At 38.2% G+C, this 20,297-nt stretch overlaps 3 protein-coding genes across 8 annotated transcripts in view; 2 read left to right on the top strand and 1 right to left on the bottom strand.

Moving 5' to 3' along the window:
• LOC103141227 (proprotein convertase subtilisin/kexin type 5) overlaps nt 1–4,848 on the top strand; it is a 20,076-nt gene extending 15,228 nt beyond the window's left edge. The window contains exons 12-16 of the mRNA XM_007556771.2: nt 1,247–1,442; nt 1,824–2,029; nt 2,204–2,304; nt 3,400–3,571; nt 3,689–4,848. Of these exons, the coding sequence (XP_007556833.1) occupies nt 1,247–1,442; nt 1,824–2,029; nt 2,204–2,304; nt 3,400–3,571; nt 3,689–4,059 (1,046 nt within the window). The 3' untranslated portion in view covers nt 4,060–4,848. The remainder of the gene's footprint in view (nt 1–1,246; nt 1,443–1,823; nt 2,030–2,203; nt 2,305–3,399; nt 3,572–3,688) is intronic.
• Nucleotides 4,849–4,986: 138 nt separating this feature from the next.
• Nucleotides 4,987–7,786, top strand: gcnt3 (glucosaminyl (N-acetyl) transferase 3, mucin type). The gene has a single exon (XM_007556770.2). It carries the CDS (start codon nt 5,134–5,136, stop codon nt 6,427–6,429), a length of 1,296 nt encoding a protein of 431 aa, XP_007556832.1. The 5' UTR covers nt 4,987–5,133; the 3' UTR covers nt 6,430–7,786.
• bnip2 (BCL2 interacting protein 2) lies at nt 7,422–19,584 on the bottom strand. 6 transcript variants are annotated; one of them, XM_016673731.1, is made up of 13 exons: nt 19,493–19,584; nt 18,566–18,989; nt 15,134–15,232; nt 14,946–15,010; nt 14,520–14,696; nt 11,954–12,136; nt 11,743–11,845; nt 11,535–11,666; nt 11,315–11,401; nt 11,131–11,229; nt 9,723–9,758; nt 9,199–9,235; nt 7,422–8,005 (listed from the first exon to the last, which is right to left on the bottom strand). In XM_016673731.1, exons 1-12 carry the CDS (start codon nt 19,527–19,529, stop codon nt 9,220–9,222), a joined length of 1,458 nt encoding a protein of 485 aa, XP_016529217.1. In that variant the 5' UTR covers nt 19,530–19,584; the 3' UTR covers nt 7,422–8,005; nt 9,199–9,219. The 6 variants fall into 6 exon arrangements, with proteins under 6 accessions (XP_016529217.1, XP_016529218.1, XP_007556827.1 ...); XM_016673732.1 differs by having other exon boundaries at nt 9,199–9,232; XM_007556765.2 differs by lacking the exon at nt 9,199–9,235 and having other exon boundaries at nt 19,493–19,583.
• Nucleotides 19,585–20,297: the final 713 nt, after the last annotated feature.

The following is a 20,297-nucleotide window of genomic DNA, read 5'->3' as shown; positions in this document are numbered from 1 at the left end:
ATCAAGTTTATTCAAGATAATTGTCACGTTTGCACAATGTATTATAACATTTGTGCTTTAAAATTGTCACGTTACAATGTGACGGTCTTCAAAAAAAAATTTTTCTTCCATGACAACAATACGCTTACGTAGAAACCAGATACAAATCTTCAGCTCCAACGTTGCTGCCGTCTTGGGAGGATGTCCTTATTTAATGTTCAGTTGAAGTCTTGTGGAAAACCACAAGACCTCAACTGAACATTAAATAAAGGTTGGTTGGTTGGTTCAGGATCCAACCAACCAACTCAGCCTATAACACTTGTCAAATGAACAAGTTCTTTACACAGCAAATTCTTTGAAACGACATGCTTGCTATTTCTGAAGAATTTCGCTTCTGTTTACATTTGATAGGTCTACAATAGCTGCAAGGGTATGTTTAACTTTTTCACACTCAGGTTCTGCATTTGGCTTAATAACAACATGCTGTTATACTGAAAGTTTTCTTCTACTTAACTTTGAAAGATGACTTGGTTTTGTAATGTTTTATTTTTTTAACCATACATGATTCCTCATTATAAATTCAGAACTGTGAAAAAAAATAAAAATCAAATTACATAAAATGAAGGATTTTTAATGCAGAAATATTATTCTAGGTCTGGGAGAATCACGGGGAAGATTGCTGACTTGGCAGTTGTCAAGTACAGTAATTACCAAAGAAGCCCTGTGGTCACAGTGTGCTGTATCCAACAATATAAATAAAAAATTGAGTGGAAGGACAAAGTGTGTAGACAGATTCTTCCTGACTACTAACCAAGGGAAACACTGTGGAGACACGGCCCAAGAACATAATTTATGAAAGGAAAATACCTTCCAATGAGTTTATTAGAAATGAATTTGGCTAGACCATCAGGATGGAGAAATGAGGTTAGGAGGAAATCAGGAGAGGGAGAGTTGGTCTCAGATTAGTGGGAGAGCAGTGGTGTACAAATGTGATAACTTTTGTACACCACTGTGTATCTACTGTACAGTTTTATTTATTTTTATTGACATTTTTTTTCTTCTAAATTTCTATCGGAGCCGAGGATAAGAACAATATATTTTTCAGTATTTTAAAGGGTTGGAAAGATGAGCAATTGATGCTGAATCCTGTTTTTAAATTACACAATGAAGCTGAGAGCTGAGAACGGGTCAAGAGAACAGTAGCAGAGAACATATGGAAATGATTCCATATGAGCTGGTATTCACCGTTCTTTATTTTCTCCTCCAGACAGCAGCTGTGTGGATGAATGCCCTGCTGCTACGTACTCCACAAGGCAGGAAGCTGACGGGCAGGAACTGGGATTCTGTTTGCCTTGTGACCATGTTTGCTCCAGCTGCACTGGGGCGTCGCCTCGAGACTGCCTGACCTGCTCTGTGGGATACCTGCGGCTCTTCCAGCTCTGCGTCCTCCACTGCCCCACCGGGTACAAAACTGAAGCTCAACCTGATTGTTTTTTTTCAGTCTGCACTGAAAGGCTGTGATCCAAATATCGCAGCTTGTGTCTGATTTTGAAGTCAGATTCTTAGAATGTAATTTGACTGAGTGGCTTGTACTTGTATAGCACTTTATCCAGACTAGAGGACTTGAGAGCGCTTCACACTGATGGTGGTAAGCTACATGCTGGCAGCCCTGGGTGTCCGATGGACTCCTACATATGGAGCCAAATCGATCCTAATTCATCTGATTCTCTGTTGCACATATAATCTGACACGTATCTAATTACTTTTTGATGAATAGTGTTTTTTTTTTTTTGTATTTTTTTTTTAAATCAAATTATCCATTTATCATTTATGTGTTTCTTCAGGTATTACAAACAGGGCTCTCGCTGCCAAAAATGTGACCCGTCCTGCGAGTTGTGCACAGGGCCGGGGCCGGAGTCCTGCCGGGCCTGTCTCCCTCCCCTCCTGGAGCTGCAAGGCACCAAGCTGTGCGTCGAACGCTGCCCGCACCGCTTCTATCAGGTCAATGACCTCTGCAAACAGTGCCATACCAGCTGTCAGACCTGCACAGGTACAGACATTTCCAGCTGTAGCATTTTTTTTTTCTTTTGTTCCCGTTCGAGTGAACAATAAGCCGTATTGTCGAATCGAGTTTGTCTTTATAATATGTCAATGTGTGTAAGGAAATTTTCCTCCATTTGCATAAGATTTTCAGATTAGTTATACAGTGTACACGTGATTTCAGACTCCTCGCCTCAAGGCTGCCTGACGTGCGACTGGGGTAGCACTCTGAAGGACAGTGTCTGCTACCCACGCTGTGAAGAGGGGCAGTACTTTTCAGAAATGGTGAGCTCACCTTTACAATGTTCAGAAGTGCTCTGTAAGGCTGCTTAATATTACGTTTCTTCCTGAACAGGAAAAGCTGTCTTGTTCAAATTTTGGTTGGTGGGAGAGACAAAATTACAAGCATGAATCTGTAGGATTAAAAAATAAATAAATAAATAACATTACTGTAAAGTAAATCTACAGTTTCTTGCAAAAGTATTGTTATTTATCAGCTTACAACCACGGTCGTCATTTTATTTTATTGGCATTTAATGTGATAAACCAAGACAAAGTAGTGAATAATTATGAAAGGAAACAACATATTGTTTTGCTTTTTTTTTTTTTTTCATATGTAGTTAAATGTTAATATAAATACAGATATTCTGTGAAGGTTTGTAAGCATCACCCTGAAGATCAACTCTGGAACAACAGAGTTTGGTTATGAAAAAGAATCTTGAGTTCTGAAAATCACCAAAGAAGCAGCCGAGATCCACAGCTGAAGCCGACTCTGCTGACAGCTCAACTTTTAGTCGTGCCTTCTATAAATATGTTCTTTATGGAAAAATATGAAGCACTAAGTTATTATCGAAGAAAAGAAGTTATAAGGTGTGTAAGTTATACATGTCATGTGCATGAAGGTGCTCTTATGTGACGAGGCCAACAAGTATTTCTGGCCTGCATGGGAGATTTTTTGTGTGTCCGAAACATAAACCATCCCCTGCTCTAAAATGTCACAGTGGCAGCATCATGCTGTGGGGATGCTTCTCTTCTTTGTGGCTTTTTGGGACAGGGAAGCTGGTCAGAGTTGATAAGAAGATAGATGGCGCTCTAATGCACACAGCATTCCTGGAGGAAATCATTTAAGAGACTGTAAACACTTACGACTGGGGAAAGACTTTCCTTTTCCAGCTGGATCAAAATCTAAAACATACACAGTTAAACTGGAAGGGTTTTGATCAAACCCCAAAAGGTTTTTGGCATTTATATGACAAAAGATGGAAATGTTTAAGGGTAACGAAAGAAGTGACTAGTAGTTATTGAGCCACTCTGCTCTCCTTTCAGTGTGTTGCTCTGTGTATCATGTGCTGTGCAATGACGGGTGCTGCTGTTTGGTAGGAAACCTGTGAGCTTTGCGACGGCTCCTGCAGGCACTGCGTCGGCCCCAGACCTGACCACTGTCTGACCTGTCACGCAGACTTCGCCCTCCATGCTGTAGAGAACCGTTGCTCCCGCTGCTGTCAGGCTCCAGGGAATCACACCAACTGCTGTGTTTGTGACACTCGCTCAGGTAAACATGCCAGCCAGCCAAAGCATTTCAGGATTGTTTTGATGTGGGGGGGAAAAAAAACAAAACAAAACAAAAAAAAACAGTATAAGTGTTATCTTTTTTTTTTCTCTTCCCTAGCTCTTTGTGTGGAGGCTCCTCTGTCCAGGACTGGAGATCACAAGGAGTTGGACGCAAATATGTCCTCGCGGGCTTTGAAGCACACCTCAGCTGCTCTGCCCGTTGCCCTGCTGCTGGCAGCCGGTCTGGCCCTGGCGGTCTTCGCCTTGGTCAAGGCACATGCCAGGAGGAGGCTTTGCTGGAGCCAAAGCTATGAGAGACTGAGTGGGAGCGGCGGCATCAACATGCCACACGGCGTGCCCGAGCCCGACAGCGGCGACGAGGTAGATGTGGTTTACACCAGCCGAGGCGGATCGGTTTATAGACGCTACAGCTTCATCCTTGAGCAGGACACAGACGCAGACCAAGATGTCATCGGAAATCAGTCTTAGATGCGTCCATGCCACGGCGTACGGTCGCTGACTGATTGTAACTGTAAAGTTTGGTTTAAAAGAGTAGTTTAGTTTATGTTTAGAAAGACATGGAGATGTATTTACAGATGTTTACATGTAATCATAGTGTTAATTTGAGGCTTTTAATGATTATTTGAACATGATTTTTGTTTAAAGTTGAAATAATTTTTAAAACAAGAGCTGCATGCACAAGTTTGAATTTGTGATGGAATTTCTCTACACCGCAGATAATCTCTTACACTCCCACAAATATTTACATATACTGTCATGATGCTTGTTGTAGTCTGTGCCAGAAGCTTGGTAATGGTGTAAAAAAGGTTTGGTAAAAGTCCAACCTGCTGAGGGTCATTTAAAGAAAATTTAGTGTGTGTGCATGTAAAAGTTTCTGCACTGTGTACATGAGGCAAAAATCCCAAATAAATCCAAACTTGTACATGTTCTAATTTTATTTTATTTTTTTTAAATCACAGAAATTTTATGTTGTAGAATAATTCCACTCTGGCCACTCTGGAAAAGCAATTATTTAAATGCAACATTAAAATGAATAAAACATTTTGTCCTTGAAGATTGCATGTGGAAATCTGGCCAGAACTGTAGCGATTGTATTCTTTTTCTTTGTGTTTTAGTTGTGAGATCCTACAAAGTGCCTGTATCTATATAATACACACTGTTAGTAAGACATGTGAGCAGTGACTGAAAAACTACCTTCATATTTGATTAAATGTATTGTTTCTTTTTATAATTAACATTAAAAAAAGGAGTATCTGGGAAACTGAATGTTCCAGAATAAATTTGTATAATTTAGCTATAAGTGTTCCGACACTCCTTAGACAACTACACAAAATACACATTAACTTCCTTAGAAATTCTACATTCACGTAAGCAATGTGATAATATTTAATCATCGACAAGGATGCAGCGTTAGTCAATCCGCCCTTTCAGATCTTATCGGACACACCTCCACAAAAGGATGATAAAGTACCACAGAATCTCCTTCAAACTGTAAACTGCATTGATGAGAGATCACCTGCCCTGTCGCCTCTGAGCAAAGAGATGACTTACAGAAAGCTCCAGAAAAGGTGGACTTTTTTGTGGATCACCTTTCTCAGCCTGGCTTGTTTGTTCCTTTCCTTTGTTTTTTGGGAAACCGCCATTGACAGAAGTTCGCCCTCTCAATTTCATATCCCGGAGCAGTTTTCCGCTGACCTGCCTGGCTGTTTAGCTATCATCACTGGAGATGTAGAGGGCACCAAGGCTGAAGTAGAAGAGCTTCTAGCATCCAGGAGTAAGAAAACAACTCTTTCTGAGGATTTCTACATTAATGCAACAAAGGATTGTGCAGCTTACATTGAGAACAGAGGCTTCGTTACAGTGCCTTTAAGTGAGGAGGAGCTAAATTTTCCCATTGCATACTCCATGGTGATCCACGAGAAGATAGAGATGTTTGAACGACTCCTACGATCTATTTATGCTCCGCAGAACATCTACTGCGTCCATATTGACCAGAAGTCTTCCCTGTCTTTTCACAGGGCTGTGAAGGAAGTAGTTTCCTGCTTTCCCAATGTTTTTGTAGCCAGTAAATTAGAAAGTGTTGTGTATGCTTCATGGTCCAGAGTGCAGGCAGATCTGAACTGCATGAAAGATCTGCTGCACTCTGAAGTTCGGTGGAAATACCTTTTGAATACCTGTGGGACAGACTTTCCCATCAAAACCAATAGGGAGATGGTGATGGCTCTGAAAGTCCTCAATGGGAGGAACAGCATGGAAACTGAAGTCACCAGTGTCTCCAAGAAAGGTCGCTGGCAGTACCACCACAATGTCGCCAACGGCGTCATCAGAACGGACGTGAGAAAAAGCCCACCGCCCATCAGTAGCCCAATGTTCTCAGGAAACGCCTACTTTGTGGTCTCTAGGGCCTTTGTGAAATACGTGATGCAGAACAGAGAGGTTCAGAAATTCATGGAATGGGAAAAAGACACATACAGTCCAGACGAACACATGTGGGCCACCCTGCAGAGGATGTCCTCGGTTCCTGGATCAGTGCCCCCAAACGGCAAATATGACACGTCGGACATGCTGGCTCTCGCCCGAGTTGTCAAGTGGTCTTATTTAACAGGAGACGTGAAAAAAGGAGCTCCGTACTATCCATGTATGGGGACCTACAGGAGAGCCGTGTGTGTGTATGGCGCCGGCGACCTCCTGTGGCTCCTGAGACAGCAGCACCTCTTTGCAAATAAGTTTGACCCAGAAGTCGATGACATTTCCATCAGGTGCTTGGAGTCAGTTCTGCGTTTCAAAGCTTCGGGTCATGACCCCCTGCGTTCTCTGCAATATCCAAACCTCTTGTAGAATCTAAAATGTATATAGTTTTCTTTTCAAACAGAGCAGGTGAAGTTTGAGAAGCTTCGTACCTTATTGCAATAGAACATCCGATTGGTATTAGCTGGTTTAAGATTCTCACAGGGTGATGACCCCGAGTAAACATACAAGGTCGGTATCATCAGTGAAATGTCAAAAATAAAGTGTGTTATTTTTTAAAATTTTTATTACTGGCTGTTAAACACATTTTATTACAGTTGTAATGTTATCTGTAATGCGTTTGATGTGCAAATTTGTCTTGTAGGAATTAGGCAAATAAAATGCAATTGCTTACTGCTGCTAGCTTACTAGCAGAGCACAGGTGTACATTTTTTTTTTAAACTTTACTTATTGTGTCAGAATGGTATTCAGTTTCTTATGCAATGTTCCAAATCTTGAATTTCAATAAAATCTGCACATTTTGTGGATTTAATTTGTGGTAATAAGAATCTCCAAAGAGGTAAACATTTTTGGAATTCCACAACTATGCATGAATACAGTTAACTTTTTTTTTCCTTCCAATAGTTAGATTGAAGTCCTACATGAACTACAAAATCACCTTTAATACAGTTTGTACAGCTGATTTAATAACCTGACATTTGGTCATTCTAGCATGCAACCTGGGCACAAGACGGTAACCTCTCCATTGTCGTCTTACTTTATACATTAATCATAATCGGGGCTTGGACAGCATGTTGGCAAGTTAAAATTTGTTTTTAAGGAAAAACCCCATTATAAACTTTGAGCTAAAAGTAGATGATGTACGATTAACACGGTCTCTGGTTGCTTCTTGACCACTTCAAAAAGAAACTGGTTGACAGAATAAGCATTAACACAACCAGTGTACATATGCAAGACATAACTGAATAAAATGCAACATCTTTAGACAAATTTACTTCTCAATTTTCCACAAACCCTGTATACATGGATATTTAATCTAATTTGTTTCAGGCTCTTTCCAACAACCAGAAGGCACATCCCAGTGAGGGCCAACAAAATAAAGCTTTATTTTCCCCAGGTGAAATTTTAACAGAACATCAGCAATGAACAGTGGAAAAAAGGTGCTGCCGACACTTTACATAAAATGCCACTCTGTGAGTTTGACACCTATAAATTGCAGTTTAAAAATCAGTTCATAAAAATATATTAAATTTCTCTCCTTTAACACCCTGAATATAAATATATATTTCAATGTAACAAAGCAGAACATGCAGCAACCACTTGTAATAAAGTGTCAAATAGTGAGGATTTAACTAAAACAGGTGTGTCTTAACATGGGGGACTAAAAGGCAAATTACAATATTTCAAACAGCAAATATTGGGCAAAGTTATAAGGGTTAGGTTGTTTGATAAGAAAAAAATACAGCAAAAATGTCTGAAAATGTAACAGCATAGATTAAAAAATGCACTCTAGGTGCAGAAAAAAAAATCTCCTGTAACTGAGCAGAACCTAAACATGAGGACAGGAGTTGGAGAGATTGAGACTCCTCATGTGGTGCTGTGAAATGGTCACTCAGGAACAGCAGCAGCAGCCATCTCCACCTTCCCAGATATTTCCTGGTCAACTCTGCAGAAACATTCAGAAGTCAGCTGTGAGTCTGGGGAGGTATCGATGCAATCAGTCAGGATCAGCTTACAACAATGACCTCTAAAAATATAACTTTTTGGGAATCGCACCCTGAAATGTGTTCAGACTGGGATAAATGTAAGAAAAATAAAAATCCTGTCTCAAATGTCCCCTCCCAAAAAAAAAGAAAAAAGTCAGAGTCCATTCAGATCTCCGTTTTAAAATTCAATAATTTGTCCATATGCAGCTTGTTACAAGATGGTGGATCAAGCCAGTTTAGACTTTCAAAAACACATTTTAGGCCGTTGCTGGTCAACTGATTTTTTTTTTGGCTTGACCCAAAGATTCACATTTAGAAAATGTTCAAATCATACCTTTCACTAAAAATGGATAAATTTTAGTTCCCCTAGAAAGTCAATACCAAGTGTCCATAGCAATGTTTTGATTTCCTTCGAGAACACGCAAGTGTCTTTTAAGGACCAATCTATGCATTTACTGGACATCCATCTTCCAGCTTATTGGAAAGTGCGGTAAATCAAATTAATGCATTTTATGCGTCTCAAATGGATTTTAGCTGTTATGTATCAATCAGGCCAATTTTGGTTGAGGTCTGACCTACTGATTCAGATTTGGACTCATCACAATTTCACTCCAAATAAAAGCAGAACAAAGCTGCAAGTTTCTTGATAGAGGTGGCCATTTTCAACCCAACAAAAAATGAAGGAATTGGAGAAATGTGCATAAGTCCTTAATATTTCTAGGAGCCCGTTAGTCTTAATGTCAAGAAGTTCGTAATGTGCAACTCCTCACAAGAACTTTTGTTTTAACGGGTTATAAACTGAAAACTTTTCTGTCCTTCACAGTTAAATAACGTTATACTTTTCAATCAGTTATACTAATCACAGCAGCAGCTGAACATTAATCACTTATCAGGAAAGAGCAGTACATTTCCGAGTGCAAGAGGAAAGCTGACAAACGATCCATTTACCAAAACATCAGTGGGGAGCAGGAGTGCAGGGAGTGAGTCATGCAAGAAGCTGTGAGCGTGAACAAGCTGGGCGTTCAGTGAGGGCCACTTACTGACAACCATGTGAGGACACGGTTAATGTGAAACAGTGCAACCACACACACCACAATGACGGGGACAAACTAGTTCCTTGTGGCACTAACTTGGACAAAAAAAAACAACTAACCAAATATAAACTGCAGCAACTCTAAACCCGTTTGCTTTTTGGGCTTTGTTTTAAAAAGAAATAAGTGCCAGTAAGTGTGACATCAAGAAAATCTGTGTACAGTTATTTTAATATAAACTGTTTAAAGTTGCTACATTACTTTCTAAACTGGGTAAGAAAATGTATATTCTGAAATACAAAAAGCCTTTTGCAAAATGTAAAGACTGACAATATTTGTAAACAATTAAAAAAAACTATATAGAATAAAATTATGCTGCTAACTTTGCATTGCTGGCTCAGACAAGAATTTAGCTGGTTAAACATTCACCAAGCCACCCATTTTAATGAGCAGACAATCATTCAGTCTGTTTATTTGGAATTTAAATCACATCAGTTGAGATTTGCAGAGGAGATTGTCTTTCCTTTAAGAGAATAAAGAGAATAGGTGTCTTGGTGCGTTTCTGCAAGCTATCTGATCAATTTATTGTTAGTTTCACGAAATGCAAAAGGATGCAGAAACTGACCCTTGGTCAAAGAGCAAATACCTTTTATTGCTTTTCCTATTTTTTTCAGCATCAAACCTTAAGAGGGGCAGGAAAACTGGTTTAAGCAGAGAAAATGTAGACAACAACCAACAAGAGAAAACGTGCAGAGATTCTCAGAGTTTTTGAGCAGTATCTTAAAAACAGTGGAGACTAATAACATGAAGACTACGTGCGTTTCATCTATTCACAATATTTCACAAATATCTTTCCTATTGTATAGACACAAATTGTATATTTTTTATTATTATTTTTTTTCCCCAGACCTAAAAAGCTTTAGGTCTGGGGAATGATAGATCTAAGCTGTTAGAGCCTAGATTTCATCCCAGTGCTAAAAAATTCTGTGAACTAAATGCTTGCTCTAATTTGAAGCTAATGTCTACATTAATGCAGATCATGATTTTTCAATGATCGGCATCCAACAACAATCCTTCGAAGTGCCGTATTGTAAACTGAAGTGGAACCAGCTAACTGTTGACGTAAAAAAACACATTGATAACTGGCAACTGTGTACCGACGGTGCAGGCTAAAAGTGCTTTTAATCATAGCTTGGTTCCATCTTTTTTTAACATCTTACAACATATTTAAAAAATGAAGTAGACAGTCTTACTCTACAAGTCTGAGGAGAATGTAAAAGTGAGTAATAACTACAAAGAGGAATGTAACAGTGTAGCAAAAAGAAACTGAAATTCAACACTTTGGAAGCAGTAGGAGATCGCCTTTGAGCGACTAGAACATGCTGATGTGTCTGGTTGAGTAGCGAGCAAACAAAATGCAATTCAACACTTTGTATTGGCAGTGCATATACAGCTGCCTTCTTCCACTTTTTTCCCATTCAATGATTACAAACTTCGTTGAGTTTTATGTGATAGAGCAACACAAAGTTGTAATTTTTAAGTGAACGGAAACAATCCATGATTTTCTTTTACAAATAAAGTCGAAGGTTGGCTCTGCATGTGTATTACGCCAAATAAAATCCTTCTTGCCTTCACAAGTGGACTTACCAGAAACAGAACCAGTCTTATCTACTTTGATCTCAGTATAAATACAGCTGGATTATTTTATAGTGTTTATCAAGCAGCATCATGAAGACCAACGAACACATCAGACAAGTCAGGGAGAACGTTGTGGAGAAGGAGAGCAATATTGAGAGAAGCAGCCAAGAGGCTCATGGTAGCACTAGAGGAGCTGTAAAGACTCAGCTCAGGTGGGACAATCTGTTGTCAGGACAACCATTATTTGTGCAGAGGGTATCCCCATCCATCTTCAAGCAACTGTTGAAGATTTAGCAGCTTATACCCTCTCCTGTATTTTGTTTCTACTGAAAACAGAGTGAGAATTCAACCTTCAAAAAGTTATAAATTTAACTGGAAAAACTAAACTGAACGGCGTTCGTGTGTTGAATACTCACTGTTTGATACATTCTGGTATGGCCACGTACTCCATAGGGACAAGCTCAGCAAGGTCTTTCAAGCTGTACACATACTTGACTTTCTGAGAAAACTTGGAGCTGCAGAAGGAAACAGAAAAGGCACAATACAAATATTTTTGCATTAATCATTTCAATTTTTCTAATATTTATACCCACAACATACCTTATGAAGGGTTTTGTGAGTGCCAGCAGGGTACGAATGAACCAGGAGGGGTGGACAATTATCAGCGATTTTAGATTTTTCCGCAACCTATACAAAGAGACCATTCAGAGGTTAAGAAAGCTCAAATTAACCATGGTCTCCTAAGTGGACTAAACGAAAATGGTGACATCTTTATTCTACTTATGACAACAGCATCTTTTTTAGAGTTGTGCTGAATTACCTGCGATCGATCTGCTGGTAGCACTTTCTGAGCCAGCCAACAGCTGGCATCTTTTTCCGAGATGTTGCCCCATTCAAATACACAATCATGTAATTCTCAGCAACCAGCAGCTCCAGTGTGCCAATGACATACCTGGAGAAGAAATCACATGTTAAGTAATCGTTTCTAATACCGGCTGTAAGATCCCAATTAATTCACAGACTCTTACTTGAATAAATTATCCATGATGTATCTGTAGTTTGGTTGACCGCTCTCAGGCATGAAGCAAACAGCAAACACAATGATGGCATTCAAACCGTCTCCGTAATAACCTGCAGACAACATATCAAACATGTATAAATGTTTTTTGTGTGTGGAATACTAAAACCATCAAACTCAAGTCATTGTGCTTTTGTGCATGGCAGTAAGATTACACTGACCCCCATGGCTGATGACTTTCTTGTAAGGTTCAATGGCCTTCATGTCCACTCTGTGATCTTGATCTCCAAAACGGAAAATCCTCCATCGTCGTCCTTCTTCCCGCTCCTCTGTGGCTGAATATTCCTGGACTGAATCGACAGTTTTCTGTAGTATTTCTGTGGTTTTTGGTTTAGGAAGATCATCTGAAAGAAAAAAAAAAAAGTAACTAAATGTATATTTTAGCAAACGAATAAATTAAGCCATTCAATATTTGTGCGATTAAAATCAGAGCATTTTTCATCAAGTATACATTCAAATCTTTAGATCATTTTCCTCATGCTCCAATTACATCCAGTTGATCATCTGTATCTTAACATGCTTTGCTCTCAGATTAAAATCCAACAATCATAGCTGCAGTTCATTATCTCTTTCCAGGCCTTTTATTAGGAAGATGAAGGGAAAAAAAACAAAAAAAAAAAAAAAAAGTATTTTTTTCATAATGCACACAAAACATCACATGACAACTAAAATTGACAAACGCTAAAAGTAAGATATTTACATACTCTGTAGAAAAGCAAACTACTTATTTTCTTTCACCACTATCAAAATAGTTATAAAGTGATATTTGGAGGGTACCAATATCACTTCATAAAGATGTAATCTTAGTTTCATGGAAAATTTGTGGGCAGGACATGGAGTCTGTTAGCACAGCTGCCTGCAAACCTGACTCAGTTTCAGCCAGTCTGTTGGGAGGAATTGGCCAAAATTACTACAAACTACTGAGAGGTCAGTAACAGGAATATTCTGCTAAAGCAACCAAAACTAAAAAATGTTCCTAACCAAGTTCCAGGTTTAAATGTTCTTTACAAATTAAAGTTTATTAATGTTTGAGACAGTGTGCTTACATTTTTATGCTGTAAACATTACTTGTAGCTCAAAACATCACTGTTTATTGCAATAACTTGTGGCACAATTTATTGTCCAACAAAAGTTATTGTGACAAACCTGTTCTGTCCGATTTAATTTCAGACAGTGTGGAAAAAAAATTATTCCAATATAAATGTATGTAAACACCTGATTGCACCGAATTGTTCTTCCCAGAAACACCCTAGGAACTTCTGTGTGTATTTTGTACATCTATTGCCGCACGGCGTTTCAACATTTGAGACAAGTATTTGGATGATCGCAAAGTCAAACTACACAAATAAATTCAACTGAAACACTTATATGGGAATGTTTATACAGTAAGCCCATCTACAATATACAACAAATTTAAAATTTCAATATTGATTTGTTTTCTCCTTATCTGGTCCATATTTTCCACTAAGAGACAAGCTATTCTCATTGTATCATCTACAGCAGGGGTGTCGAAATCCAGTCCTCAAGGGCCGGTGTCCTGCAACTTTTAGATGTTCCTCTGCTGCACCACACCTGAATAGAATAATTAGGTCATCAGCAAGGCTCTGGAGAACTTGTCGACACAAGGAGGAGGTAATTAAGCAGTTTCATTCCAGTGTTTTGTGACGCATCTAAAAACTGCAGGACAGCGGCCCTCGAGGACTGGAGTTTGACACCCCTGATCTACAGGATTTATTTAAATGCATGCCCTTAAGAGAAAATGTAAGATAGTGAATATATTGAAAATAAACCATTTCTGAAGTGATAAACTTAGTACCTTAGAAAATGAATATTTAAAATAAAAAACGAGGCAAAAATAATCAAAATAAAAGCAAGAAATATAACATATGGGAGAAAGTACGTTCAAACAAGTGAAGAGATGATTGGGATAAAGGATTTGATTTACTTGTGGTTTGTAAAACATAAATGAAGTCTGTCCAAGAACTCTTACCACAGGAAGAGAAAAACCTGCTGTTGGGCTGCAGCCTGTTTCCAGGCAGACATAGGAAACAACTCTTCCAAGTGAGAAAGAGGAATGCAGCAATGTGGGAACAAGAACAACAAACAGCATTTTAAACAGAGTTGAGGAGGTAAGCTACCAAAAAAAACCCCTAAAAAGTCTGTGAAGGACAATGTTTATAGATGAAGTTTAGCAAAACGAGACCAGGCAGCTTCTCATTTCAAAACTGAAGTCTAGCTTCTCAGAAGATCTCACATGCATGTAGGTGCTGGTGGTGAAGCTTGAATATAAAATCTGATTTTTCATACCAAATTCAATTTTAGTAGATTTTCTTGATTTTTCTTAAAAAAAAAAAAAAACATTACAAAAGTATTTACAAACGCTGGTTTTTATTTCCATTATTCTTTCTGCGAGTTGACCTGAATTCAAAGTTCAAATAAATAGAATCTGTGAAACACACTTGACAACCAAGCTGGTAGGCCCTGGCTAGGCTGACAACACTCTGAACTATGGAAATCAAGGAGGGGGAAAAACTGAAATCTTCAAAAAACTGAAAACTCAATCGATAAAATCTATTTACCACCCAGCCCTACATGCATGTTCCCAAGAGTTCATCACTTTTTCCATCACCATGTTTACTGGGGTTACTTTGCCATTCTGTTAGTAAGGAAAAGTAAAATAATCGGTGTTACAAGAAACAATCATAAGACCAACACAGTGCTTTTTACCTTCCCATTCAAACTCATTGCTGTTGTCTGAAGGCGTCTCCATGTCATCCAGGTCCAGATCTGTAATTTCCTCCAGCTCATCAGAGAGAAGAGAACCTTCGCTGCGGTCCAGAGTCAAACTCATGTCTGGAGCGGACAGTTTTTTCTTGGCCTTCTTGCTTTGGTCCTCTCCATAACCTGGGACAGATAACTGTTAGTAGTTCTATAATATGTGCAGCCATTTTAAAAATAGACTAAATAATTCATTTTGAATGCAATGACTAAAATTATATTTTGAAAAAAATAAAAAAAATAAAAAAACAGAAAAAAGTCCAACTAAGACTCAGGAGTCCTCAAAGATTTAACTTTAAAATTAAGATCTGAAACAACATTTTAAAAAGTTCAGATTTTTTTGTTATTTGTACAGTAATATGAAGTTATGATTACCAGGGTCTCTCTCTTCAGAGGTTCCAGAAAAAAACTCATCAAGCTCCTCTTCCTCTGGGAGGGGCCTGATGAAAAATAAGTTAATAATCTTAACTTTAGTACTTTCTGATTTTCAAATTTTTGCCCATAATGTGGGCAAAAGGGACTATGCATAAAACATTTTATACTGCATCTGGGCATCTCAGTACCTTGGGAAGTCTTCATCTTGCCACTCTTCCTTCAGCTCAACTCCTTCCATTCTCAGACGAGCTTCTGTAGTGGCGACTGACTCTTGCCGCTCCAAGCTGCTTGTGGAGGAGGGGGGACACAAACAAGAATTCAACATTTCATAGTTAACTGAACCCAATTGCTAATAAACAGGACTTTTGTAGAATAAAATGGGCAAAGTTCAAGAGTGAGCCACCACAGATTATCTGTAAAATGTAAAGACATAATTGGTCATTTTTTTTAAAGGTGATGCATACAGTCTTAATGGGATTAGTCAGGAAGCCTTAAAGTTGAACTCATTTGCCAAAATACCACAGCGCTGTTTGTTTTGGGGTTACTGAGTCAGACACTAGGAGCCTGTTTTTAAAGACACTGGTGCACTGAGGATAAAATCATTTCATCAAGTAAACTGGGACTAATTTAGCCTTTACTGAAGTCTAAGGTAAATTAAACCTTCCTTCAGGCTCACTGAAAGCCATCTCTGTTGATAGTCTCAAAGAAAATTAGCAAGTTTGAAAGTCTACGTTGTATAGCTTCCTTTTAAACCGAACTGATGTGCTAAACCAGCGTTTCTCAACCCTGGTCCTCACCACCCCCCTGCTGTCCATGTTTTAGATGTGCCTCTATTCCAGAACAGCTGATTCAAATGATTGCATGGTCATCAAGTACTGCAGAAGCCCGTTAATCACCCAGAGCTACAATTCAGGTGTGTAGCAGAAGGGAAATACCTAAAACATGCAGCTGTGATCCAGGTGAGGACCAGGGTTGAGAAACACTGTGTTAAACTGATTCCCTACTATGCATAAAACAGATGAAATTTTAAATGAAAGTAATTATTGCTGTGCATAGGTAGGTTAATCATAAGATTTAATATTCAGAAGCCTCTTGAAGTAATACATGGAGAGTAACCACAACACCATTCATGAGAAAGCACCACAATACTCATATGTGACGCTTTGTGGGGCCAATTATCCTACAATACTCTTTTAGTCCCATGTTTAAGCATCAAGTCAAAAGCTTCAGCTTGTAACTGGTCTCCTAATCAGGTATTTTGCCATTTGAAAGCTTACCAGCTTCTGCTAAGAGCTCAGTTTATAAGCCATATGCCTAACTAATGATAAATGTGGAATTTATACAGAGCCCCCTTTAATAGGCTACAACAATGCATTTGTGCTTGTACAGAAATTCCACAGATTTGGCATTTAATGTCAGAATAAACCCATTTAGGCATCTGATTAGAAATGGCAATATCTACACAACCCAACAGCTGAAATAGGTAAATTGCTTCCTTCAAAGGAAAACTGCAGACAAAGTGGAAAGACTAATCGTAAGCTACTTTAGCAAAAGGAAGCCAAACTTCAAAAAAAAGTAAAACTTGAATCACAACACTGAGCTTACATAAAGCTGCATAAGTCGCCACACAATGTCTATTTATATGGAAATGTAAAGGTGAAGTTAAACTGTGAAGATGTCTGTGCGAGATGTCAAACACAATAATGTGCCATTTTGTGATTTCATTAGAAATCCAATACCTATTTTCCCCACACAGAACATCTGACTTTTTTTTTTTTTTTTTTTAAATGTGCACTGATTTCTTACAAGTTCTTACCGCTTGTCTTGATATGCACAAGCAGGAAGAAAAACAAAACCTACTTCCTCAGGTGATCAGAGTACAAAGCTGTGGTGAATTGTAAATATTGTAAACAATGATAATTGTAGAATAGAAATGACCTAAACCATTCTTACAGGTTTTGGTGTTCCCATACATGTAAAATCCCATACTTTTCTGGTAGGTTCATCTTAAAATGTAAAATTCATACACTTGGTATGAATTTTTGACAGATGTATAATGGGAGTTTGCATATGGTACCAGCAGAAACCAAAAACTAGAAGGAATGATGAGGAAGGAAACAAAGAAGCAGCACTTTAAAGAAGTTATTTAAAACACACTTTAATATTTAGGAAACCTTTATTCTGTTGCAAGAATTTAAAGAGCTTTTTTCAGCATCATGACCTCCTTAGGACAAAATGCATGTAAAGTATATGAACTGGTCAAAGTCTTACTGAATTATTTTATGCTGCTTAGATTCTTCAAAACGCCAACTGTGATTTGTTATGAATGGTTGCCACTGGAGATTAAAGAATTCCTCAAACAAGATTGACAAAAAAAACAAAAAAGCAACCCTCCATGTATGTGTTTGATGAGGGAATAATAATTAAAACATGATGTAAAACTCAAAAGTCAATTTTACATAATACTGCCTCTTTAAATCTTTGCTTCATTTGAAAAAACAGGTAGTTTTCCCAAAAATAAAGTCATTGTGAAATTTATTTTCATCACATGTTTAAAGATAATATGCTATAAAAATGCTGCTAAAACCAGTCTGGTCACAGGAACCCAATAGTTACCACTCTAATAAACATCAGCATAAACATATCTAAATCTGATTACATTTGCCATCGATTGATCTGAAATCAACAAGCTTCTTGAGGCAGAATTTGAACCACAACATATCAAAGAATTCAATTTAGATAGATCTTTTCGTTTGGAATCATTTCAGTTAGTATGGCATTCTTGTGATTTAACTGTAGCTGTCCGAGTAAAAGTTCAGTGAAAATGCTTGTGTAGATGGACGGGACTCGAAATTATTTTGGGGTGATTTCATACACTTTCACAGTACTAGGAGGTCTTATAAAAGAAGCGGCATTTGGAATTACTAAGTAAAACTGCAATGACACATCATTTGGAAACCTAGATCACCAATTGGAGCTTCAATGCTTCTCATCCATTGACTTTTAGCTGTGAGCATCGTCTATATTGAGTAAGCAAGTTTTTAAGTATGCATGATTTTAAACTAGAAGTTACTTTCTGCTCCTTCTGAGAAATAAACCTGATGAACAGACAAGTACAAGGAATTCCACTATAAATATTTTGCTGTAAACTGTAATTTGAGAAATCAATTTGTTTCTTTAATGCCATTCAATTTTTGAGTAGCAATTTGAATCCAGCTCGTTATAAATTGCATGAGCTGAACTTATGTCTTTGGGAATTTAAATCATGCTGCGAATTCTTTAGACCTTCCTAAACGAGTTTATGCTTTCTTAATTTCGAAATAATCTCTATTTTTGTTACATTTTCAACAGCGAGAATAAGGGGAAGTTCATGTAGGAACAAACATGCAGACTAATGAAAAATGGGTACGGTTAAAAGGGGATCTGCGCCCTGACAGAAATGTTTTCTTTCAAGACACCTGACAAGGTTAACTGGCACTGAAGAATTTCTAGCTTAAAAAAGAAAAGAAAAAAGAAACAAACTTCCGAAAATGTTTAAAAAGATGCATACCAGTTATTTTGATTTAAATTCTGGTGGGATGTGAAATTACACACATGTTAACAGTTTAATCAATACACACCTTCCTGATACTTCTGGCGGTGAATGCGGCTTGGGAAGGCTAACCGGGGCAGAGCTTCCTCCTCCAGACTGTTTTTGCACTTTTCCTGGCGTTGTCCTTCTTGTTTTGGTCACATTTTCTCGACGAGATTTTTCGCGATTTTCCAACGCTGAGGCTGAGCTACCCTGTAAATCCTGGTCACTCTCCATTCTCGACTCTCCGGAAGACGAGAGACTAGTTGTCTGTCTGTTTCCCAAATCCCCATCAGTCCTGCTGGGTGTGACACAGTCTGAGTCGCTATTGTTCAAACTTGTATTACTTGCACCCTTCAACACTTCACTTTCTTTCACGTCCGATGCCATGAGTCCTTTTACTAGGTTCCCTTGGTGCTGACGCGATTCAGAGGGGGTTTGTTCAGAAAAATACTCCGATCTTCTTATATTTCCTATGATAGTCAAAAAGCCAAAGTGGATTAGCAACTTTTTCAGAAGTTTGTTGCTAACGGACTAGCTCTAGGAAACCGCAAACTAGCCAAGCGACGCGTTGCCAAGATGTTTGTAAATCAACATACCTAATAAGCTAAGCAGTGTGAAATATCACACCGTGTACTTAGATTTGACCACCTTTTCTGAACGCGTCACAGTAAGAAGCTAGTGGTCTGAAAGTGTGCTAGCTTTGCACAAGCAGCAGTACGCAGTGATCCTGCTTATCAAGTTTCCTTCCTTCCTCCAAGTCACAATGCTCTCCCCTCTATTGCGGACGTTAACAAACGTTAGTCACGTTAGCTTTCTCGGCTACGTAGAGCTAACTTAGCCGGTAGCTGAGGCTAATAACAGTTAAGTTTTGGACCAAACGTCTACTCTAAGCGGAATATATGTTCAGCCGCTTACTGTACACAGCTATTCATTTGTTCAGGAAAATTAGTAAATAGCGGTAGGTTGAACTTGCCAAAGCTCCAGGCTCCTCGACGTACGGTTGCAACCATGGACGGTTAAATGAATATTAAGCGCGTGGGCATTTATTAAATAGGTGACTGGACGGAGGGGAAGAGGGGGGCTGGGGGAAGGGGGGGTCTGCTTTCACTTTCCACAAATACAATTTCTTGCTTTGTTTTTACTCAAAGAGATACATCTTTATTTATATGTTAGACTAGCCTCTCCTGGATTTAATCTCATTGATTCAATTACAATATTAAAATACTCCAATCTGAAAGGGAAACTTAATGTAATTTATATACACATTTTTTTCAAAGTGATTACGGATGATTCTGGACAGGTGGGATCTCCAGTAGTAGCAGTTCATTGTACAGCAGGTCAGAAGAAGCCCCTGCCTAAGAACACACTGCTGTCATATTATGAAAAGGATAACCCATCCATTATTTTATTTCATAAAATAATGGATTGCTGGTGTTTACAAAGATCAAATGTCATGGCAAATTACAGTACACAAGCTAAAGATTAACAAAATAATAATAATACAATACAACTATACAGTTTGGAAAACATATTGAGTCATATTGAATAAATTAAAATATTATGGGGCTTGTTTGTTAGATCAAAAATATCTTTTGAAAATAATAATCAAGTAGTTATTAAACATACATTTCATTAAGCCCATATTTCTGTATTTTCTGTTTTTACTAGTTTAATGTAATAATCTAAATGTGTTTTCATTAGCTGTCAGTGGAAAACCATTATAATAAACAGCAAAGGCATGGAAAAATCAGTCTGTGTGTAATAATGTATATGTAGTG

Source organism: Poecilia formosa, unplaced genomic scaffold, assembly GCF_000485575.1.
Source record: "Poecilia formosa unplaced genomic scaffold, Poecilia_formosa-5.1.2 Scaffold81, whole genome shotgun sequence".
NCBI classification, from domain to species: Eukaryota; Metazoa; Chordata; class Actinopteri; order Cyprinodontiformes; family Poeciliidae; genus Poecilia; species Poecilia formosa.
The sequence above is the reverse complement of the archived record's forward strand: the minus strand, read 5'-3'. Positions and strand labels throughout refer to the sequence as shown.